Here is a 25321-nt window from a genome sequence, read left to right as displayed (position 1 = left end):
CCCACAGGGATGGATTCCACAGGGATGGAATTCACAGGGATGGATTCCACAGGAATGGATTCCACAGGGATGGATTCCACAGGGATGGATTCCACAGGGATGGAATTCACAGGGATGCAATCCAAAGGGATGGATTCCACAGGGACGGAACCCACAGGGATGGAACCCACAGGGATGGAACCCACAGGGATGGATTCCACAGGGATGGATTCCACAGGGATGGAACCCACAGGGATGGAATCCACAGGGATGGATTCCACAGAGATGGAACCCACAGGGATGGATTCCACAGGGATGGAACCCACAGGGATGGAACCCACAGGGATGGAACCCACAGGGATGGAATCTACAGGGATGGAACCCACAGGGATGGAACCCACAGGGATGGAACCCACAGGGATGAAATCCACAGGGATGGAACCCACAGGGATGCAATCCACAGGGATGCAATCCACAGGGATGCAATCCACAACCTCTCAGTGCAGAAATTATTTAAAAAACCCCAAAATACAGCCAACCCAGGCACCCTCAGCTGTGACAATACTCTGAATTATTGGGAATACAGGCAGCTGCTGCTCGCAGCCAGAGCTCAGAGCAGCCGGCAGGGTCCGTGCTGGGGGCTGGAGCAGCAGCAGAGGCCGGGCAATCGATAGGGCAGCAGGGACAGAGGGGACGCCTGCTCCTGCCGCAGCTGTCACTGCCGGCCCGCCTCGCAGCAGCACCCGGCGCTCTCCTGGCCAAGGTCAGCTCCATCAGCACTTTATTCCCTCCCAGGAGAAGCCCCTGGATTTATTATCATTATTTCAACTGGTGCTGAAGGTGCTCAGAACTTCTAAAGTCAAGCGGGTTCCTTTGTGTTCCTTTCTGCTGAGCTGGGAAGTGGCTGGAGAGGGGGAGGGCTCACAAAAAATGGAATTATTTTGTCCAAAGTTAATTAGAACTGTCCCAAAAGATTTATAAAGATCCCTGGAAAGCCATGGGTTTGTTGTCCCAAAATGACAAAGAATTGGAGAGCTGGGGGTGCTCACCTGGAGAAGGGAAGGATCCAGGGAGAGCCCAGAGCCTGAAGGGGCTCCAGGAGAGCTGGAGAGGGACTGGGGACAAGGGATGGAGGGACAGGACACAGGGAATGGCTTCCCACTGGGAAAGGGGAGAGCTGGGTGGGATCTTGGGAAGGACTTCCTGGCTGGGAGGGTGGGGAGGGGCTGGGCTGGAATTCCCAGAGAAGCTGTGGCTGCTCCTGGATCCCTGGAAGTGTCCAAGGAAAGGTTGGAGCAGCCTGGGATGGTGGGATTGGAATGGGATGGGATTGAGGGTCCATGGATCCCATCCCAAACCATTCCCAGATTCTGGGATCCAGGACACTCAGAATTCATCCCAAGGGATTTCTGTGGAATTTGGGGATGGAAAGGGAAGGGAGACAATTCCTGGAATCCCACATTCCCAGTGAAGGCCCTGGATCTCAAAATTCCTTCCCAGAGAGGAGCTGGGATGGGGATGGCTCCAATGCCAGGCTGGGAGAGCTGGGAATGGAGGGAATTCCTTGGGAAAGGGGAGAGATTTGGGAAGGAATTCCCGGCTGGGCTGGAATTCCCAGAGAACCCCTGGGAGTGCCCAAGGAAAGGTTGGGACAGTGGGAAGTGTCCCTGGGATGGGACTGAAGGTCCATGAATCCCATCCCAAACCACTCCAGGATTCCATGATTTTAAGAAGTCACCTCCACTGGGTTCCTCGTTGATTTTGTGCAGCAGAAATGTTTCGATATCCACCAGCCTGGACTAACATCTACACAGCCCAGCACCCAAAGAGGTTTTGGGTTTCCTGAGTTTTATCAACTCAAAACAAATATCAAATTTTAAGGCAGGAAACAGAGACTGAATCCTTGGGAATAAAGGAATTTCAGGAATTTATCTGGATATTTCTGGTCTGTTCAGCAGCGCTCTGGGAAACCAATCAGTAAATCTGGTTTGGTATTTTATTCTCTGGTATTACTTTAAAAAAATGAATTATAAAGCATTTAAATGAGGATGAGAAAGGGGTAATGACCTTTTTTCCTTCTGTTCCTTTTTCATCCTCAACTCTTCTCCCCAACTTTATTTTAAATTCCTCCTCTCCCAATTCCAGCCTCATCCTTGTCTCCCAATTCCAAAATTTTCACCTCCTGCCTCTCCAGTTTCTGGGAAAATCCAGAAATTCAACCTTCCCAACAGATTCCCAAATTTCCTGCAGTGAACCAGGAGCAATTCCAAGAGCAGAAGTTTTTTAACCACTCATCACCCATAAGCAGCAAAGGATAATTACTATTAATTACAAAAAATTGAATAATTCCTCCCTCCTCAGTTTTCCACCTCGGATTTTGGTCTCCTCTTTGTTTGATCCTGCCCAAGATTGGCTTTTCCCATTTTTTTGGTCATTATTCCCATTTTTCCACCACAAACTCCAGCCCAATCCCACAGAACTCCAGCTGCAATTCCAGGAGATGTCGAGGGAAGAAGGATTCAAGGTTTTGCTGGGTTCTGAATCACAAAGAATTCCAAGAAAATTCTGGGTCATGTCCACGCTCCACTTCCCAGAGCATGGCAAAAAATAAAATCATCCAGGAGCAGGATAATGAATATAAATGATATCAATAATTCCTGGAGCAGGAATTTGGAATTTTGTGCTCATCATTTCCAGCCTCTCACCTTGGCCAAAAATCAAGACATTTTCTTTAGGAGAAACTCAAGGAATTCTGCACAAAATCCCTCCAGAAAAGGTTCCTACCCCAGGTTTCAGGATTCCCCTCCTGCCCTGTACAGCTGCATTTTCCAGGTTGTTTTTTTTTCCCCCAGAAGTGCTTTTTTTGCTTTCTGCCTGTATTTTTCATCAATATATTTCATTAGACTGATATTTTTTAGTGCCAGACAGCACCCAGCCCAACCTTCCCCTGGGATTCCTCCAGCACGACTCCAATTTCTGCACTATTTAAAAAAAAAAACCACCCAATTTTGACTCAGAGAAGAAAAAAATACAAAACCTAAAAATCTACCAAAGTGGTTAAATCATTGCACTGCTCACTGTTTGCTCTTTATTCCTCTCATTCCAATTTTCCCCAGGAATAATTTTATATTTCCTTCCACATCACTGACAAACAAACTGAACAGCGCCGAGCCAAAATGCTTTATAACACACACACACTCTAATTTTGCAATTAATTTGCAATTAATTACCTTCCAGAGAGGATTTTTTTAACTTGGAATTGTGTCTTGCTCTAAATCCAAGAGGGAAAACCACCTTGGAAGGCAGCAGGAGCCCCAGTGAATATGGGAAGAGCTGTTTCCCACAGGGACCCCAGTGACTCAGGCTTGCATGAGACAGGGATATAATTTTCTGGATGAAGTAGTTCAACAAATCTCTTTTTTTTCACCTTTTTTTTTAAAAAAAAAAGGATTTTTAAATTGTTTGCCCTTTAGAAACAAATCTGGTAATCGAGCAGGGAGTTTTCCATGGGGAAAAAAGTGGGAATTGGTGGTTTTTTTTTTTTTTTCAAAAAAGAATACTCACAAAAAACTGATCCATGTCCCTTTCCAGCCCCATGTTGGGCAAGTCTGGCATCATGTGGGCCACCACCTTGAAACCAGCATCCTTGGCCAGGTGGAAGGACTCACAGACAGCCTTCACCGTGTGACCCCTGGGGAGAGAGGGAAAAAGGGTCAGGACCAGGCAGGAAAAGCAGGAAAAGCCATTCTTGGCTCCAGCTGGGATTCTCCCCCCTGGGGGATGAGTCTGGGCTGTGGCTGGAGGTAAAAGTGAGCCTAAAAGGGTTTGTTGAGTTTTGAAATTGGTAATTCTGCAGGAAAGGAGCTGCTCTGGGTTCTCCAGGCACAGAGAGAAATTTGGGAGAGCTGCTGGAACCCAGGTTGGAAATCCAGGTTGGTGTCCCTCAGAAAAAAACAGGAATGAAAACAGCAGGAGAGGAGAAGGGATGGGAACGAGGAAAAGCAGCCAACCTGAAAATCACCCCAAAATCCCTTCTGGAGAAACGTGAACCTGCCCAGATTTTGGGATTCCAGGAGGGTTCCATGTTCTGCCACGCTGACACCAACCCAAACCAAGGATCTGCAGGAGCCTGGGGGGATTTGGACCCCCAAAAAAAGATTTGTTGAGTTTTGAAATTGGTAATTCTGCAGGAAAGGAGCTGCTCTGGGTTCTCCAGGCACTGGGAGAAATTTGGGAGAGCTGCTGGAGTCCAGGTTGGTGTCCCTCAGAAAAAAAGGGGAATAAAACCATAAATACAACAATAAAACAGCAGGAGAGGAGAAGGGATGGGAACGAGGAAAAGCAGCCAACCTGAAAATCATCCCAAAAATCCCTTCTGGAGAAACGTGAACCTGCCCAGATTTTGGGATTCCAGGAGGGTTCCATGTTCTGCCACACTGACACCAACCCAAACCAAGGATCTGCAGGAGCCCAAAAAGGCTGAATTTCCCACAGTTCTGGAGAAAATCCCTTTTTCCTTCCACCTCCAGGTCTCCAACCACGAGATTCCCACCACAGGAGAAAAATCTTCCCAAAAAAATCCTGGCTCTCCCCCTCACCTTCCTGGACATTCCAGGGCACTTCCATCCCCTCCTATCCCTGTTTCCCTCCCAACTCCTGGAATTCCAATTCCTCCCAATTCCTCCCTATTGGAATTCCAAATCCAAATCCAAGTCCAATTCCAATTCCATTTCCAATTCCCATTCCCATTTCCATTTTCCAATTCCAATTCCATTTCCAATTTCCAATTCCAATTCCCATTTCCATTTCCATTTCCAATTCCCAATTCCAATTCCATTTCCAATTCCAATTCCATTTCCAATTCCAATTCCAATTCCATTTCCAATTCCAATTCCAATTCCAACTCCCAATTCCAATTCTCAATTCCAATTCCATTTCCATTTCCATTTCCAATTCCAATTCCATTTCCCATTTCCAATTTCCAATTCCATTTCCAATTCCCAATTCCAATTCCAAATCCAATTCCCAATTCCATTTCCAGTTCCATTTCCAATTCCATTTCCATTTCCAATTCCAGTTCCCAATTCCAATTCCAAATCCAATTCCCAATTTCAATTCCATTTCCATTTCCAATTCCCAATTCCAATTCCAAATCCAACTCCCAATTCCATTTCCAGTTCCAAATTCCATTTCCAGTTCCCAATTCCATTTCCAATTCCCAATTCCAATTCTATTTCCATTTCCAATCCCAATCCCAATCCCAATTCCAATTCCAATTCCAATCCCAATTCCAATTCCCAATCCCATCCCAATCCCGATTCCAATTCCCAATTCCCAATCCCAATTCCTCTCAACTCCTGGAATTCTTCCACCCAGATGAGCTCTGCAGGTGATTTTTTTTTTATTTCCCCCTCCTCCAAATCCCTCGGGATACAAACCCCAACTCCCTTTGGCCGCCCCCGCGTCCGTTTACCCTGAACTCATTTCACTTTATTTTTTTATTTTTAAAGGATCTTTTCCTCCCTCTCTGCCATAAGATTCACCCCCTCCCCGTGCAGCTCTAACCCAGCTTGATGTGTGATTTTTCCAGGAGCATTTCAGTGTTTTTCCGAGACTCTTCAAGGACAGCATCACTCAAGACCTCGAGTAGCCTGAGGGGAGCAAACAGGAGCTTTGCTTCATAAATAAAAATTATTTTCTTATTAGAAGTGGAATTTGAGCTGCATCAATAACTTGATTATTTGATGCCTAGCTCTGCTCTTGAATATTTTTCTGCCTCACAGCCACTGAAAGCACTCAGAACCCTCACTAATGACTTATGGAACATAATAGAAAGTAATTTCCAAACTGTTACCCTAATTGGGTGGAATCTGACATTTTGCTACCAGGGAAATATTAAAAAGTTTCAAGCCCAAAAAAAACAACATTCCCCTCCCCACACACACACACAAAGCACAACAGAAGCAAAACGAGGTCGTTTTAACAGAAAAAACCATGAATCACCTTTTTTCTTAAAGTGGATTTCAAGTCACTGCTCCAAAAATTAGGAGAAGTTGAGGAGCCTTTGAGGAATTCTAAAATTCAGAGCAAGGAGCTCTGGGAAAAGCCTTGAAAAATGGAATTTGAGGTGGAAAATAAAATGGATTTTCAGATTTAAAAATGGATTTTTTGGGGAAAAAATGGATTTTCAGATTTAAAAATGGATATTTGGGGAAAAATGGATTTTCAGATTTAAAAATGGATTTTTTTGGGGAAAAATGGATTTTAAGATTTAAAAATTGATTTTTAGGGGGAAATAAAAAGAGGTTTAAGAGCTGATGAGGAATTCATTGTAAAACTGCTAATTGTAATAATTCAGACTAAGAGTGAGACCCTGCCACGTCCAGAGGAGGAAACCACCTGGAAGCAGGAGTTTTAAATCCTTCATAAATGGATTTTCTCAGGGTTTGGGACCATCCAGATCCCAGCTCCTTTGGGATTCCTGCTTGGAGTCTCTGAGCAGAAAATGCCCAAAGTTTTCAGCTTTGGTTTGGAATGGACAGAAATGTTCTCTGCCCACAGAGCCAGGATCCCTCTGCCATTACCTGTGATTGATGAAAAACAAGGGGAAAAAAGCTTTTTTTTTTAAATCTCAGAATTATCAGGTTTGAAACAAATAAATAATTTTTTTTTGGGGGTGGGGTGAAGAAAATATCTCACATTTTCCTACAGAGCACAACTTTTTTGGGCTAAAGTGACGAGGAATGAATTCTATTTCCTCCTGGAAATGTGGTTTTTTTTTGCAATCCCTAAGGATTCTGTGTGCCTGGAATGACTTTGGGGAATCTCCCAAGGGGCACTCCTGTCCCAAAAAGGCACCTGGGGGAGGGAAAAAGGTGGAAAACACCCCAAAAAAGGGGTGTGAATTGTGATTTCTGTGGGAACTGCAGGGTCTCCCTGGCTTCTACCTCCCAAAATTGAATTTATTTATGGTGTCACTAGGAACAGAGGTGTTCAGCACAGGGAAAAATGAATAAATAAAAGCAAAAAGAGGTGGACAATGCATGGGAAGAATGGAAACGTTAAAAGAAAGAGAGTAAAACACAGGAAGAAATTAGTAAATAAAAGCAAAAAGAGGTGGACAATGCATGGAAAGAATGGAAACATTAAAAGAAAGAGAGTAAACACAGGAAGAAATTAGTAAATAAAACCAAAAAGAGGTGGACAATGCAGGGAAAGAAAGGAGACAATAAAACAGAGTAAAACACAGGGAAAGAATGAATAAATAAAACCAAAAAGAGGTGGACAAGAATGGAGACAATAAAACAGAGTAAAACATAGGGAAAGAATGAATAAATAAAACCAAAAAGAGGTGGACAAGAGTGGAGACAATAAAACAGAGTGAAACACAGGGAAAGAATGAATAAATAAAAGCAAAAAGAGGTGGACAAGAATGGAGACAATAAAACAGAGTAAAACATAGGGGAAAATAAATAAATAAAACCAAAAAGAGGTGGACAATGCAGGGAAAGAATGGATGCATTGAAAAAAAAGTGAGACAGAGAGAAGAATGAATACATTTAAAAATAAAAAGAGCATAAAAGGGAAAGAAGAGACATTTAAAAAAAAAAAGAGATGGACAATCCAGGAAAAAAACACATTGAAAAACCCAAATGTACAACACAAGAAAAGGATTTGAGTCCCAACGAAAACATCACAATTCCTTTTCTGTCCTGCTGGGGAATGTCAAATCCACAAAATTCCATTTCTGCCCACCAAGGAGGCTGGGGAGGTGCTGGGGTGAATTTCTTCTGGCAGGGAAAGGAATGAAATGTTCCAACATTCTCTGTGCAATGGGAATGAGCCAAGGAAAAGGAGCTGGAGGGTTCCAGAAGGATCCAGGGAATCCTTGGAGCCCCTTCCTGAGCCTGAAGGGGCTCCAGGAGAGCGGGAAATTGGGAGAGGATGGAAGGGCAGGAGCCAGGGAATGGCTTCCACTGGGAAAGGGGAGCTTGGGGTGGGATTTGGGAAAGAATTCCTGGCTGGGATAGGATTCCCACAAATCCTTGGAGCCCTTGGAGTGTCCCAGGGTGGATCTGGATCACCCTGGGATGGTGGGAAGTGCCCCTGGGATGGGATTGCAGATCCATGGATCCCAACCCAATCCAGGATTCTGGGATCCAGGACACTCCGGATCCATCCCCAGGGATTTTTATGGAATTTGGGGATGGAAAAAGGAAGGGAGACCCTTCCTGGAGTCCCCAATTCCCAGGGAATTCCTGAAATTCCTTCCCAGAGAGGAGCTGGGATGGGGATGGATCCAGTGCCAGGCTGGGAGAGCTGGGGATGTCCAGCTGGAGAAGGGAAGGATCCAGGGAATCCTCAGAGCCTTTTCCAGAGGGAAAGGAGAGCTGGAGGGGGACTTGGGATAAGAGATGGAGGGCCAGGACACAGGGAATGGATTCCCACTGGGAATGGGGAGCTTGGGAAGGAATTCCTGGCTGGGCTGGAATTCCTAGAGATCCTTGGAGCCCTGGGAGTGTCCCAGGGTGGATCTGGATCACCCTGGGATTGTGGGAAGTGTCCCTGGGATGGGACTGAAGGTCCATGGATCCCAACCCAATCCAGGATTCTGGGATCCACGACACTCAGAATCCATCTCTAGGGACTTTGATGGAATTTGGGGATGGAAAAAGGAAGGGAGACCCTTCCTGGAGTCCCCAGTTCCCAGGGAATTCCTGAAATTCTGTCCCAGAGAGGAGCTGGGATGGGGATGGATCCAGTGCCAGGCTGGGAGAGCTGGGGATGTCCAGCTGGAGAAGGGAAGGATCCAGGGAATCCTCAGAGCCTTTTCCAGAGGGAAAGGAGAGCTGGAGGGGGACTTGGGATAAGAGATGGAGGGCCAGGACACAGGGAATGGATTCCCACTGGGAATGGGGAGCTTGGGAAGGAATTCCTGGCTGGGCTGGAATTCCCAGAGAATTCCTGGGTCCCTGGGGGAGTGCCCAAGGAAAGGTTGGAGCACCCTGGGATAGCAGGAGGTGTCAGGGTTGGAATGGGATGGGATTGAAGGTCCCTTCCCACCCAACCCAGGCTGGAATTCCAGCATTCCGTGGCATGGGAAGCCAGCAGAGAAGATGGAACCCCAGGCTGCAGGAATTGCTCTTCCAGCAAGTTGGATCCTGCAGTTTGGGACAGTGGGAAAATTCCCATGGAAGGGGCTGGGACAGGAGGAGCTTGAGGGTCCCTGAAGGAGGGGAGGGAGGAATTCCCACCCCAAACCCTTCCCTTCCTGACCTTTTCCCAGCACAGGGATGAAGCAAGGAGGGAGAAGTGGGATTTGCACAGGGAAAAAACTCCTCTCCAGATTTCAGGAGAAATCCCAACGTAGCTGGGAAAGGGGAGATGGGTGGGAATTCCTGGCAGGGCTGGAATTCCCATAGAATCCCTGGGACTGTCCAAGGAAAAGTCTGGACAGGACCTGGAACAGTCTGTGAGATGGAAGGGGCTGGGACTGAGCTCCATCCCAGCCAGGCCAGCTGGGATTTCTTGGAATGGTGTCCCAGGCCAGCTGGGATGGTGCTCCTGACCTGGAATGGTGTCCCAGGCCAGCTGGGATGGTGTTCCTGACCTGGAATGGTGTCCCAGGCCAGCTGGGATGGTGTTCCTGACCTGGAATGGTGTCCCAGGCCAGCTGGGATGGTGTTCCTGACCTGGAATGGTGTCCCAGGCCAGCTGGGATGGTGTCCCTGACCAGCTGGGATTCCCTGGAATGGTGTTCCTGACCAGCTGGGATTCCCTGGAATGGTGTTCCTGACCTGTTGGGACTCCCTGGAATGCTGTCCCTGCCCTGTTGGTGTCCCTGGCCAGCTGGGATTCCCTGGGATGGAGCCCCTGCCCTGTTGGTGTCCCTGGGATGGTGTCCCTGACCTGTTGGTGTCCCTGGCCAGCTGGAATGGTGTCCCTGCCCTGGGATGGTGTCCCTGACCTGCTGGTGTCCCTGGTCAGTTGGAATGGTGTCCGTGACCTGTTGGTGTCCCTGCCCTGGGATGCTGTCCCTGCCCTGTTGGTGTCCCTGACCGGGAATGGTGTCCCTGACCCAGGATGGTGTCCCTGCCCTGTTGGTGTCCCTGGCCAGCTGGGATGGTGTCCCTGCCCTGTTGGTGTCCCTGACCTGTTGGTGTCCCTGCCCTGTTGGTGTCCCTGCCCTGTTGGTGTCCCTGACCTGGAATGGTGTCCCTGACCCGGGATGGTGTCCCTGCCACGGGATGGTGTCCCTGCCCCGCTGGTGCCCCTGACCTGTTGGTGTCCCTGGCCAGCTGGGGTGGTGTCCCTGACCTGTTGGTGTCCCTGGCCAGCTGGGGTGGTGTCCCTGCCCCGCTGGTGCCCCTGACCTGTTGGTGTCCCTGCCCCGCTGGTGCCCCTGACCTGTTGGTGTCCCTGGCCAGCTGGGGTGGTGTCCCTGCCCCACTGGTGTCCCAGGTCAGCTGGGGTGGTGTCCCTGCCCCACTGGTGTCCCTGGCCAGCTGGGGTGGTGTCCCTGCCCTGGAATGGTGTCCCTGGCCAGCTGGGATGGTGTCCCTGCCCCGGGATGGTGTCCCTGCCCTGGAATGGTGTCCCTGGCCAGCTGGGATGGTGTCCCTGGCCAGCTGGGATGGTGTCCCTGGCCAGCTGGGCTGGTGTCCCTGCCCCGCTGGCGTCCCTGCCCCGCTGGTGTCCCTGGCCAGCTGGGGTGGTGTCCCTGCCCTGTTGGTGTCCCTGCCCTGTTGGTGTCCCTGCCCCGGGATGGTGTCCCTGCCCTGTTGGTGTCCCTGCCCTGGGATGGTGTCCCTGCCCTGGGCTGGTGTCCCTGTCCTGGGATGCTGTCCCTGCCCCGGGATGGTGTCCCTGCCCCGGGATGGTGTCCCTGCCCCGGGATGGTGTCCTTGCCCTGTTGGTGTCCCTGGCCAGCTGGGATGGTGTCCCTGCCCCGGGATGGTGCCCCTGACCTGTTGGTGTCCCTGGCCAGCTGGGGTGGTGTCCCTGCCCTGGGATGGTGTCCCTTGCCAGCTGGGGTGGTGTCCCTGCCCCGGGATGGTGCCCCTGACCTGTTGGTGTCCCTGGCCACGTCCTCGTAGACGCTCTGCACGCCGATCTCCAGGCGGGTGCAGCCGTAGGCCAGCATGGAGCTCAGGTGGGGCCGCAGGCAATAGTCCGGCCGCGTCTCGATGGTGATCCCCACGCACTTGGTCAGGCTCCTCTCCGAGTACCTGCAGGGAGAATCCCATTTCTGGTCAAAATCCACCAGTTTTGGGGTTTAAGGGAACTTGGGAGAAGTTTCTGGCGTGTTCCAGGTCAGGGTTTTTAAGGATTAAAGGTTAAAATTTAACATTTATTCCTCTCCGAGTACCTGCCCAGAAAAATCCCATCCCTGGGTAAAATCCAGCAGGTTTGGGTTTCAAGTGAACTTGGGAGAGTTTCTGGTGTCCTTTGAAGGATTAAAGGTTAAAATTTAACCTTTCCTCCTCTCCTGAAGGGAAAAATCCCATCCCTGGGTAAAATCCACCAATTCTGGGTTTCAAGTGAACTCAGGAAGAGTTTCTGGCATCTTCCAGGTGAGGAATTTTAAGGATTAAAGGTTAAATTTTACATTTCCTCCTCTCCTGCAAGTAAAAATCCCATCCCTGGGTAAAATCCACCAGTTTTGGGTTCAAAGTGAACTTGGGAGAGTTTCTGGTGTCCTTTGAAGGATTAAAGGTTAAAATTTAACCTTTCCTCCTCTCCTGCAAGTAAAAATCCCATCCCTGGGTAAAATCCACCAGTTTTGGGGTTTAAAGGAACTCAGGAAGGGTTTCTGGCATCTTCCAGGTGAGGAATTTTAAGGATTAAAGGTTCAATTTTACATTTCCTCCTCTCCTGCATGGAAAAATCCCATCCCTGGGTAAAATTTTGCAGGTTTGGGTTTCAAATGAACTGGGGAAGAGTTTCTGGGGTCTTCCAGGTGAAGGTTTTTAAGGATTAAAGGTTAAAATTTAACATTTATTCCTCTCTGAGTACCTGCCCAGAAAAATCGCATCCCTGAGTAAAATCCACCAGTTTTGGGTTCTAAGTGAACTTGGGAGAGTTTCTGGTGTCCTTTGAAGGATTAAAGGTTAAAATTCAACCTTTCTTCCTCTCCTGAAGGGAAAAATCCCATCCCTGGGTAAAATCCACCGATTCTGGGTTTCAAGTGAACTCAAGAAGAGTTTCTGGCATCTTCCAGGTGAGGAATTTTAAGGATTAAAGGTTCAATTTTACATTTCCTCCTCTCCTGCATGGAAAAATCCCATCCTTGGGTAAAATTTACCAGTTTTGGGTTCTAAGTGAACTCAGGAAGAGTTTCTGGCATCTTCCAGGTGAGGAATTTTAAGGATTAAAGATTAAATTTTACATTTCCTCCTCTCCTGCATGGAAAAATCCCATCCTTGGGTAAAATTTACAAGTTTTGGGTTTCAAATGAACTGGGGAAGAGTTTCTGGGGTCTTAAAGGGGAGGTTTTTAAGGATTAAAGGTTAAAATTTAACATTTATTCCTCTCTGAGTACCTGCCCAGAAAAATCCCATCCCTGGGTAAAATCCATGAGTTTTGGGTTCTAAGTGAACTTGGGAGAGTTTCTGGTGTCCTTTGAAGGATTAAAGGTTAAAATTCAACCTTTCCTCCTCTCCTGCAAGTAAAAATCCCATCCCTGGGTAAAATCCATGAGTTTTGGGGTTTAAGGGAACTCAGGAAGGGTTTCTGGCATCTTCCAGGTGAGGAATTTTAAGGATTAAAGGTTCAATTTTACATTTCCTCCTCTCCTGCAAGTAAAAATCCCATCCCTGGGTAAAATCCACCAGTTTTGGGTTTTAAGTGAACTTGGGAGAGTTTCTGGTGTCCTTTGAAGGATTAAAGGTTAAAATTTAACCTTTCCTCCTCTCCTGCAAGTAAAAATCCCATCCCTGGGTAAAATCCATGAGTTTTGGGGTTTAAGGGAACTCAGGAAGGGTTTCTGGCATCTTGCAGGTGAGGAATTTTAAGGATTAAAGGTTAAATTTTACATTTCCTCCTCTCCTGCATGGAAAAATCCCATCCCTGGGTAAAATCCACCAGTTTTGGGTTTCAAATGAACTGGGGAAGAGTTTCTGGGGTCTTCCAGGTGAAGGTTTTTAAGGATTAAAGGGTAAAATTTAACATTTATTCCTCTCTGAGTACCTGCCCAGAAAAATCCCATCCCTGGGTAAAATCCATCAGGTTTGGGTTCTAAGTGAACTTGGGAGAGTTTCTGGTGTCCTTTGAAGGATTAAAGGTTAAAATTTAACCTTTCCTCCTCTCCTGAAGGGAAAAATCCCATCCCTGGGTAAAATCCACCAATTCTGGGTTTCAAGTGAACTAGAGAAGACTTTCTGGCATCTTCCAGGTGAGGAATTTTAAGGACTAAAGGTTAAATTTTACATTTCCTCCTCTCCTGCATGGAAAAATCCCATCCCTGGGTAAAATCCACCAGTTTTGGGTTCTAAGTGAACTTGGGGAGAGTTTCTGGTGTCCTTTGAAGGATTAAAGGGTAAAATTTAACCTTTCCTCCTCTCCTGCAAGTAAAAATCCCATCCCTGGGTAAAATCCATGAGTTTTGGGGTTTAAGGGAACTCAGGAAGAGTTTCTGGCATCTTCCAGGTGAGGAATTTTAAGGATTAAAGATTAAATTTTACATTTCCTCCTCTCCTGCATGGAAAAATCCCATCCTTGGGTAAAATTTTGCAGTTTTGGGTTCTAAGTGAACTTGGGAGAGTTTCTGGCATCCTTTGAAGGATTAAAGGGTAAAATTCAACCTTTACTCCTCTCCTGCAAGTAAAAATCCCATCCCTGGGTAAAATCCAGCAGGTTTGGGTTTCAAGTGAACCTGGGGAGAGTTTCTGGTGTCCTTTGAAGGATTAAAGGTTAAAATTTAACCTTTCCTCCTCTCCTGAAGGGAAAAATCCCATCCCTGGGTAAAATCCATGAGTTTTGGGGTTTAAGGGAACTCAGGAAGAGTTTCTGGCATCTTGCAAGTGAGGAATTTTAAGGATTAAAGGTTCAATTTTACATTTCCTCCTCTCCTGCATGGAAAAATCCCATCCTTGGGTAAAATCCACCAGTTTTGGGTTTCAAATGAACTGGGGAAGAGTTTCTGGTGTCCTTTGAAGGATTAAAGGTTAAAATTTAACCTTTCCTCCTCTCCTGAAGGGAAAAATCCCATCCCTGGGTAAAATCCAGCAGGTTTGGAGTTTAAGGGAACTCAGAAAGGGTTTCTGGCATCTTCCAGGTGAGGAATTTTAAGGATTAAAGGTTCAATTTCCTGTGGTGTTTTGGTGATCCGTGGGTGAAACGATGCACAGAAATACACATTAATACAATCTGGGTCGTGTTAATTAATTAGGGTTGTAATTAATACAGTCTGGGGGTTGTTTTGGGTCACAGAGAACCGTGGCAGCCTGGAGGGAATTCACAAGGATATCCATGAAAAATCCCACAAATCCCTTTGGGAGTGAGCAGTTCCCAGCCTCACTGAAGGAATCTGACAAAACCCAAATTTTTTCTGGACTTTTTGTTTCTCCTTTTGTGCCCTTTATCACTGGAGGTCTAACGAAGACTAATTACTCCAGCTGGTAAAGCACCCCACTCCTGATGACAAATGGGAAGTCACTGATCTGTGAGAGAGGAAAAAGGGAAAAAAAGAACCCAAACTGAAATTCACAAAAGGAAATCATCGATCTCTTTCCTTTCCACAGGGGAATCAACTCCCTGCAGCTTTTTCCCAGAACTTGGAGGTGATTTTGTAGCAAAGCTGCAGCCCAGGAGCACAAATGGACAGCAGGAAGAGGAGAAAGTTCTTTTGGGAGTGCAGAGGAAAGCTGGCTGAGTCCCAGAGCAGGATATGGATGGGGAGATCAGTCTCTCTAATGGCCCCACAGGATGATTTTTGGGTGTTCACAGGAAATGCTGGTGCAAGAGGGGACACCTTGAGGAACAGAGGATGTTATTCTCATACCTGCAAGCCCAAATTGAAAGGATGACTAAGTTCAGCTCTTTCTTAGGAGTCTGGAAAGATTCATCATCACACTGCTGGAAATTTTTGAATGGAAATAAAGCTCTCAGAGCAGCACAAAACACAATTTCCCCCCCAAAAAAAACCTGCTCAAAATCCTTCAAACTTCAAAAAAAAATCCCCAAGTGGGTTCAGACTCATTAAAAAATTATGAACTCCCTTCAAACTGTTCAAATCTATAAAAATACTGAGATATTTGGGGGACAGGCTGTCAAAAGAAGAATTAAAAAAAAAAAAAAATCAAATAAAAACTCAGTGAAACATTTCCAAGTTTGTGGCTCACTAATCTGACAGCCCAAGAGCAGCAATTGTTTATCACAATGTCAGGGAAAACATTGCCAAAGTGTGATTCATTAACAGCAGACTCCCAAACACCCACTTTGCAAGACGTGATTTGCAAAAATTAAAAGAGAGAAATTGGAGTGAAAGAGGGGGGGAAAAAATAAAAAAGTCTTCAGATAACTTGGGACAAAGGGTACCTGCTGCTATGAACACCAAAAAATCAGGGTGGAAATACAGAAAGGAGATAAAAATAATTAAATGACCCTCATTTCCAGAAGAAAGAAAGAGAAATTTGATTTTTTTGTGGTTTTTTCTCCGCTCTTGAATTCAAAAGGTTCACTTGGATATTCAACATCTGCAAAAGGAAAGTCTATTTCATTCCAAACCTGACACCAAAGGCAGGGATTTTATTGGTTTAGAAGCCAAACACGAGAAAAATCAGAAGTGGACAGGAATTAAAAGCTTTAGTGGATTTACATAACCTGCCATTTTCTGGAGGGAATTATCACAGAGTGCCCCGAAAAGCTGAGCTGGGTATTATTATCCAGCACAAAGCTGCATTATACAACTAAATTACATTTGATATTTTATTAAAAAGGGAAAAAAAATCGATCTGATGCTGTTTTGTATTCAATTTTCACATTTTCCAGTGCCAGGAGTGAGCTGGGAAGGGCAGGAAATGCTGGAGCAGGGCATCTCCAAAACCTGGGTTTAAATCAAGGATTGAAGGGGTTTTTTAACCAAACTGTGAGGATCTCTCAGTTGAAAGCATGGTCAGATCCCAGACAGAAATTTTCCAGTCAGCAGAGGAAAAAAAAAAAATAGGAAAAGTGGAATAACACCTTCATCAGTGGGAAAAGCTTTTGAATCCCAAAATTCCAGAATGGTTTGGGTTGGAAGGGACCTTAGAGATCATTTCAGGCACCTTCCACCATCCCAGGTGGCTCCAAGCTGGACTTGGAAACTTCCAGGGATGGGGCAGCCAAAAATTCCCTGAGAATTCAACTCCAGGGCCTCCCCACCCTCACAGGGAGGAATTTTTTCCTATTATTCTGAGGATTTTTGGGTGGGGATTGGGAGGTTTTTTGGGATTTGGGGTTTTTTTGGGATCACTGCAGTACCCCAGGAATTCCTTCCCAATTCCCTTTGCCAGGGAATTCCCTCCATTCCCAGCTCTCCCAGCCTGGCATTGGATCCATCCCCATCCCAACTCCTCTCCATGAAGGAATTTTGGGATCCAGGGGCTTCCCTGGGAACTGGGGACTCCAGGATGGGTCTCCCTTCCCTTCTCCATCCCCAAATTCCATAAAAATCCCTCAGGATGGATCCCGAGTGTCCTGGATCCCAGAATTCCAGAATGGTTTGGGATGGGATCCATGGACCTGCAATCCCATCCCATCCCAATCCCAGGGTGCTCCAACCTTTCCTTGAACACTCCCAGGGATTCTCTGGGAATTCCAGCCCAGCCAGGAATTCCTTCCCAAACCCCACCCAAACCTCCCCTTTCCCAGTGGGAAGCCATTCCCCCCTTGTCCCTCTCCATCTCTCTGCCAACAATCCAACAAAATTCCCTCCAGGACTCTCCTAAATTTTAGTTTGTGCTTCCATTGAGGAATCAGGCAGTCAGACCCAAGGACTTTTGTCTCCTGTCCATTCATCATTCCCAAAATCCCAGGATGGCTTGGCTTGGAAGGGCCCTCAAAGCTCATCCTTTTCCCATGCCATATCCCTGCTCCCAAATTGGAATTCTTGCATCATCCCCACCCCTCTTCTCAGCTTTTTGTGGCCCTTCTGCTACCAAAAAAAGCCGCCCAGCTCCGCAGCCGCGCCGCAGCCGCATCCAGCTGGGACACGATTTGCCTATTCCCATCCAATTTCCCACTATTTATGCAGTCAGGGGTAATTTGGCTGCTGAATCACACAGAAAGCTCATGATTCTGTGACTTCAACCCAAAATATTTTTTTCCAGAGGTTTCTGGCGCTGCTCAGAATAGAATGCTGCCCCGTTCCTAGAAAAACTGCTGGATGTTTTTTCCATCCTGTTGCGGTTTACCACGGGCCGTGGATTTATAGGGATAAATCCCAGCTCTGGGATGGATGGCTGCTGCCAGCCCTGAGAAATGAGGATTTGAACACGATTTTAAACACCAGCCCAGGGGCAGAAACAGCAGAATCCCATTAGAAACCGCCGGGGTCAGTGACAATCATTTTCCGCTTTGGAAATCCGCGGAATGGGTGAAACGTTGTGCTGGGCTCTGGGTCAGAGCTCCTGCAGGATTTCAGGGATATTCCCTATTTCTGCCCAGCCCTGTGAGCTCAGGATCCAGGATTTATCATGTCCACTGCCATCAGGAATCCACCAGGATTCAGGGCGGCAGTGGACACGATGGATTTGCCAGCAGGGGATCTTTAGGAACAGCAGAGCTCCAGCCACAGATCCTGCAGGGATCCCCTGCTGATGGGGAGAGGGAATTGCCTCTTTCCAAGCAGGAAAATCTGGGGAGTGAACACGGAGAGCTCTGAAGGGAGGGACTTCAGGACACCCAGACACGAAAGGTGAAGACCTGATGAAGAATTACTGATTGAACTTTACTAATTGGACTCCATGGACCTGAGCTGAGAGCCCACCCAGGACCATGGAATTCCACAATCCTGGAATGCTCTGGGTGGGATTCATGGACCTGCAATCCCATCCATTCCAACCCAAGCACCTCCCACGTTCCCAGGGTGCTCCAACCTTTCCTTGGACACCCCTAGGGATCCAGGGATTCTCTGGGAATTCCAGCCCTGCCAGGAATTCCCACCCATCTCCCCTTTCCCAGCTACGTTGGGATTTCTCCTGAAATCTGGAGAGGAGTTTTTCCCCTGTGCAAATCCCACTTCTTCCTCCTTGCTTCATCCCTGTGCTGGGAAAAGGTCAGGAAGGGAAGGGTCTGGGGTGGGAATTCCTCCCTCCCCTCCTTCAGGGACCCTCAAGCTCCTCCTGTCCCAGCCCCTTCCATGGGAATTTTCCCACTGTCCCAAACTGCAGGATCCAACTTGCTGGAAGAGCAATTCCTGCAGCCTGGGGTTCCATCCTCTCTGCTGGCTTCCCATGCCACGGAATGCTGGAATTCCAGCCTGGGTTGGGTGGGAAGGGACCTTCAATCCCATCCCATTCCAACCCTGACACCTCCTGCTATCCCAGGGTGCTCCAGCCTTTCCTTGGGCACTCCCAGGGACCCAGGAATTCTCTGGGAATTCCAGCCCAGCCAGGAATTCTTTCTCAAATCCCACCCCAAGCTCCCCATTCCCAGTGGGAAGCCATTCCCTGTGTCCTGGCCCTTCAGCCCTTTCCCAAATTCCAGCTCTCCTGGATCCCCTTTAGGCTCAGGAAGGTGCCCCGAGGATTCCCTGGATCCCTTCTCACGTGAACATTCCCAGCTCTCCCAGCCTGGCTCCACAGGAGATGGATTTTACCTTCTCAAGCACCAGCAAACCCCTTGGAATATTTCCCCTCCCTCCCTGGAATACAGAATGATTTGGTGTTTGTACCACGGCACTGCTGAGGATCCCCCGCATCACCCCAGGAATAATCAGGAATCCAGACAAGGGAACAGCACGAGATGAGAGAGGGGCAATTTTAATAATAGGCTGACCACAGAGGTTCATTATGCAAACGAGGCAGCTGCCAAGTCATGCAAATTAAGATCCACAGAAGCCTTAAAAAGATTTGTGCAGACGGATTTTGTGAAGTCAGTGATTACAGCACTGTCTGAAACAGAGGGAAATAAAGGTGAGATAATTAATTTTAATCACTGGCAAATCTTGAGTGAATTTGCACAGAACGCCGCTGCATTGAACAGACCTTTAAATCAGAACCTGCCTCTTAAATAAACTCATTTTTTTTCCATCTACAAGGCAGCTACTCCTCCACCAGACACGGGGTCTGGAACACTTTCTCCTTCAGAGAGAAAACGGCTCTGTTAACAAAGCCTCTCCATTAAACTCTGCTCTCCACACAAAAGCCTCGTCAGCTGAGAGTCCTGAAGATCAAAGACTCAATTATTCACAGCCGGCCGGGGCAGCTTCCCAAATCCCAAATCCCAAATCCCAAATCCCGGGCCGGGATGGGCATGGCCGGGAGCCAGGCGGCGCCGAGGAGCGCAGAGAGCTCCGGCTCCGGCAGCAGCGCAGGTGGGCTCAGGCTGAGAATGTCACACCTTTAACCTTCCTCTCTGGCTTACTGATCTTGGAGAAGCACAGAGCAGAAAAAAGCACAAAAAAAAGATCAGGAAGAGGTGCAAGAAGCAGCAGAAGCTGCAAGAAGAAGAGGATCAAAGGCAGAAGCGAAGCGATCACCAGAAAATGTTTAGGAAAGAAGGATCTAAAGTAACTCAGCCACCCCAAAAACTTGGAAAGAAGGATCTGAACCAACCCATCCACCCCAAAAACTTGGAAAGGATCTAAACCAAATCAGCCACCCCATAAAATTGGAAAGGATCTAAACCAAATCAGCCACCCCATAAAATTGGAAAGGATCTAAACCAACTCAGCCACCCCATAAAATTGGAAAGAAGGATCTAAACTAACTCATCCACCCCAAAACTTGGAAAGAATTATCTAAATCAACTCAGCCACCCCAAAAAATTGGAAAGAAGGATCTAAACCAACCCATCCACCCCATAAAATTGGAAAGAAGGATCTGAACCAACCCATCCACCCCATAAAATTGGAAAGGATCTAAACAACTCAGCCACCCCATAAAATTGGAAAGGATCTAAACCAACTCAGCCACCACAAAAAATTGGAAAGAAGGATCTAAACTAACTCGCCCACCCCAAAAAATTGGAAAGAGGATCTAAACCTACTCACCCACCACAAAAAATTGTAAAGGATCTAAACCAAATCAGCCACCCCAAAAAATTGGAAAGAATTATCTAAACCAACTCAGCCACTCCAAAAAATTGGAAGGATCTAAACCAACCCATCCACCCCATAAAATTGGAAAGAAGGATCTGAACCAACTCAGCCACCCCAAAAAATTGCCTGCAGGACATTCCAGCACTTCTCCAGCCCTGGAAGTGTCCAAGGCCAGGTTGGGCTTCCACCTGGTCCTGTGGAAGGTGTCCCTGGCCATGGCAGGGGGTGGAACAGGGTGGGCTTCAGGGTCCCTTCCTGCCCAAACCATTCCAGGATTTTGTGATTCCTGGAGGCAAAGATGGAATAAATCATGGGGGTGTTCATATTGCTGCTGTTGGTAATGGACTGGATCCCAATTCCCACAAGAAGTGGTGCTCCAAACCCAAATCCAGCTGTGAGTGGTCACAGCTGGGCAGGGGAAGCTGCTCAGCCTCCCTTGGTCTATCCCCAAAAATAAAACCCAGACAAAAACAAACCAGCAAACATTTGCAAACTTAATTATTTCAGTTTGAAAAGACCTCCAGGATCATGGAGTCCCACTATGCCCCAGCACTGCCAAGGCCACCACTGATCCATGTCCCCAAGTGCCACATCCACAGGGATTTTCAATCCCTCCAGGGATGGGGATTCCAGTCCAGGGCTGGACAGCCCTTTCCAGGCAGGAATTGTTCCCAATATCCAACCTGAATCTGCCCTGGAACAGCTTGAGGCTGTTCCCTCTCCTCCTGTCCCAGTTCCCTGGGAGAAATCCTGATCCCACCTGGCTGTCCCCTCCCTCTCTGTCAGGGAATTCCAGAGAGGAAAATTCCCTCTGGAGCCTCCTTCTCTCCAGGCTGAGCCCCTTTCCCAGCTCCCTCAGCTGCTCCTGGGGCTCCAAACCCCTCCCTGGACATGCCACAGCCCCTGCATGTCCCTCCTGGAGGACAGAAATGTCCTTAGAAAAGACCCTCAGAGTCTGTGGAAAGACTGGAATGTTTGGAGGGGTGGGTGACAAAAATCAAGAATTTTAACCAGTGACCAAAGAGTCCTGGGCCAGGAAAGTTCCTGGTCCTAACCTGGGGAAGAGCAAAGTCTGGGACCATCCAGCACCTCAAACAGATTTAACATGTCCTAAATAAAGCCCTTCTGGTGCCCTTGAACAGCAGCAGCAGCAGCAGCAGCACAGGCCAGGGTGTCACAGTGACACTGCTCAGTGACATCCATAAATGCAGAATTAAGCCCCAAGATGACCCCACGGGTTTCTGAAGGGAAAACTGTCACTATAACCCACGAGGATCTCATCCACCACATCCTCACCCATTCCTTAATTACCTCCTTGATCCTGATCTTTACCAACTCTGCTCTATCACAGGGCAGCCTGTGAGACACAGCCTGCAAGAATTCATTCAGCAGCCACAATTCCCTGCGAATAAACCCAGAATCAGGGAATATTCTGACAAAGCAGGTGGCATCTTACTCAGCTGACATGTTTCAAAAGCTGCAGGTTTGATGATTGCCCAGAGCAGGCATTTCTGAAAGCTCAAATGCCAATAATTTGACTTTCTGCTGCTCCCTTTTTATTACAACACTTTTATTACAACATTTCAGTGCTTTCTTTATCACCAGCACCAAGACTACGACAGAGCAGTTTGGTTTCTTAGCAGCCAAGGTTCAAGCTTTCAAATCCTGAAAAAAAGCTACTGAAAATACAGCCATTTATTGACTAAAACACCATTTTCCACTTTTGATAAGGTAACAGTATCTATGCCTGCTAAAAGATAAGGGAGAACAACTTTTTTTTTCCTCCATGAGATGCCACCAACAGATAATTCTGCTCCCTCCTGCTGTGTCACTTGGTTTAAAATCCACTATGGAATTCTCTCTGAGGTAAAAAATCCTGCAACACACCAGTTTTCTACTCTTTCTCAATGTTTTTACCACATTTTACCTCCAAGGAATGGCTCTACTACCAAAAAAACCTCAGAAAAAAAGGCAAAACATGAGGGGAAGTGGCTCAGTTCAGAGACACTTCAGGCCTAACCTATTCTGAGGTTAAAACCCTACAACACACCAGTTATTTTCTCTTTTTCAGTATTTTCACCTCATTTTAACCCGCAAGGAATGGCTCTGCCATCCAAAATCCCTCCCCAAAAGAAAAGGCCCAGCACAAGTGGCTCAGTTCAGACACACTTCAAGCCAAATCCACTCTGAGGTAAAGAAACCCTCAAACACACTTGTTTTCATCCATGTCTCAGTATTTTTACCACATTTTAACCCCAAGCAATGGCTCTACTACCAAAAAAACCTCAGAAAAAAAGGCAAAACATGAGTGGAAGTGGCTTAGCTCAGAGACACTCACGCCTCACTCACTCTGAGGTAAAAACCCAAACCACATCTATTATTTTCTCTTTCTCAGTATATTGACCACATTTTTACCCCAAGGAATTGCTCTGCCACCCAAAATTTCTCCCAAGAAGAAAAGGCACAGGATCAGCAGAAGTGGCTCAGTTCAGAGCCCAATCCATTCTGAGGTAAAAACCATCAAACACACTTGTTTTCTTCTATGTCTCACTATTTTTACCACGTTTTAACCCCCAAGGAATGGCTCTACTACGAAAAAACCCTCTGGAAAAAAGGCCCAGCACGAGCACAAGTGGCTCAGTTCAGACACCCTTCAGGCCTGAACCATTCTGAGGTAAAAAACCTGGAACACACCAGTAATTTTCACTTTCTCAATGTCTTTACCACATTTTAACCCCAAGGAATCTCTCTGCCACCTGAAATCCCTCCCAAGAAGAAAAGACACGGGATGATCAGAAGTGTCTCAGTTCAAACACACTTCAGGCCTAACCCATTCTGAGCTAAAAACCTAAACCACACCAGTTATTTTCTCTTTCTCAGTATTTTTACCACATTTTAACCCCAAGAAATGGCTTTGCCACTGAAAAACCCTCTGAAAAAAAGGCCCAGCATGAGCACAAGTGGCTCAGTTCAGAGATACTTCAGGCCCAATCCATTTTCAGGTAAAAACCCTACAACACACCAGTCTTCTTCTATTTCTCAATGTTTTTACCACATTTTAACCCATAAAACACAGCCCCTTCCTTCTCTTTTTCATTGTTTTTATCACATTTTAACCTTCAAGGAATGGCTCTACTACCACAAAACCCTCGGAAAAAAGGGCCCAGCACAAGCGGCTCATTTCAGAGACACTTCAAGCCCAATCCATTCTGAGGTAAAAACCCTAACACACAGCCATTTCCTTCTCTTTTTCCTTCTCTTTCTCCATGTTTTTGCCACATTTTAACCCCAAGGAATGGCTTTGCCACCCAAAACCCGTGGAACAATTGCCCAGCATCAGCACAAGTGGCTCAGTTCAGAGACACTTTCTGGCCTCATCCATTCTGAGGTAAAAAACCTAGAACACACCAGTTTTTTTCACTTTCTCAATGTTTTTACCACTTTAACCCATAAAACACACACACTTTCTTCCCTTTTTCATTGTTTTTACCACATTTTAACCCCAAGGAATGGCTTTGCCACCCAAAATCCCTCCCAAAAAGAAAAGGCCCAGCACGAGCACAAGTGGCTCAGTTCAGACACCCTTCAGGCCCAATCCACTCTGAGGTAAAAAAACCTAAACCACACCAGTTTTCATCTCTTTCTCAATGTTTTTATCACATTTATACCACAAAACACAACAGTTTCCTTCTCTTTCTCAGTATTTTTACCACAAGGAATGGCTCTGCCAACCAAAATCTTCTGGAAAAATGGCCCAGCATGAGCAGAAGTGGCTCCGTTCAGACACCCTTCAGGCCCAATCCATTCTGAGGTAAAAACCCCCTAAAACATACCTGTTTACTCTTTTTTCATGTCTTTACCAAGTTTTAATCCCTAGGAATGGCTCCATCAATGAAAACCCTTGGAAAAATTGCCCAGCAGGAGCACAAGCGGCTCCGGCTCCGTTCAGACAGGCTTCAGGCCTAACCCATTCTGAGGTAAAAAACACAAACCACACCCATTTGCTTCTCTTTCTCAGTATTTTTACCATGTTTTAACCCCCAAGGAATTGCTCTGACAACCAAAAACCCTCAGAAAAAAAGGCCCAGCATCAGCACAAGTGGCTCAGTTCAGACACAGTTCTGGCCTCATCCATTCTGAGGTAAAAAACCTAGAACACACCAGTTTTCTTCTCTTTCTCATTGTTTTTACCACATTTTTACCATAAAACACACCCCTTTCCTTCTCTTTCTCAATGTTTTTACCACATTTTAACCCCAAGGAATGGCTTTGCCACCCATAATCCCTCCCAAGAAGAAAAGGCCCAGCACGAGCACAAGTGGCTCAGTTCAGACACCCTTCAGGCCTGAACCATTCTGAGGTAAAAAAACCTAAACCACACCAGTTTTCTTCTCTTTCTCAATGTTTTTATCACATTTATACCACAAAACACAACAGTTTCCTTCTCTTTCTCAGTATTTTTACCACAAGGAATGGCTCTGCCAACCAAAATCTTCTGGAAAAATGGCCCAGCATGAGCAGAAGTGGCTCCGTTCAGACACCCTTCAGGCCCAATCCATTCTGAGGTAAAAAACCCTAAAACATACCCGCTTACTCTCTTTTTTCATGTCTTTACCAAGTTTTAATCCCTAGGAATGGCTCCATCAATGAAAACCCTTGGAAAAATTGCCCAGCAGGAGCACAAGCAGCTCCGTTCAGACAGGCTTCAGGCCTAACCCATTCTGAGGTAAAAAACACAAACCACACCCATTTGCTTCTATTTCTCAGTATTTTTACCATGTTTTAACCCCCCAAGGAATTGCTCTGACAACCAAAAACCCTCAGAAAAAAAGGCCCAGCATCAGCACAAGTGGCTCAGTTCAGACACAGTTCTGGCCTCATCCATTCTGAGGTAAAAAACCTAGAACACACCAGTTTTCTTCTCTTTCTCATTGTTTTTACCACATTTTTACCATAAAACACACAGTTTCCTTCTCTTTCTCAATGTTTTTACCACATTTTAACCCCAAGGAATGGCTTTGCCACCCAAAATCCCTCCCAAGAAGAAAAGGCCCAGCACGAGCACAAGTGGCTCAGTTCAGACACCCTTCAGGCCCAATC

General features: G+C 46.8%; 1 protein-coding gene across 1 annotated transcript in view; it reads right to left on the bottom strand.

Moving 5' to 3' along the window:
• The window catches only part of ELP3 (elongator acetyltransferase complex subunit 3), a 95218-nt gene that overhangs the window by 46359 nt on the left and 23538 nt on the right, over window positions 1-25321 (bottom strand). The window contains exons 8-9 of the mRNA XM_059843141.1: window positions 11046-11207; window positions 3544-3670 (exon numbers count right to left, since the gene is read on the bottom strand). Of these exons, the coding sequence (XP_059699124.1) occupies window positions 3544-3670; window positions 11046-11207 (289 nt within the window). The remainder of the gene's footprint in view (window positions 1-3543; window positions 3671-11045; window positions 11208-25321) is intronic.

This window comes from Haemorhous mexicanus, chromosome 3, assembly GCF_027477595.1.
Source record: "Haemorhous mexicanus isolate bHaeMex1 chromosome 3, bHaeMex1.pri, whole genome shotgun sequence".
In the NCBI taxonomy this organism is placed as follows: Eukaryota; Metazoa; Chordata; class Aves; order Passeriformes; family Fringillidae; genus Haemorhous; species Haemorhous mexicanus.
This window is presented reverse-complemented; position numbering and strand designations above follow the sequence as displayed.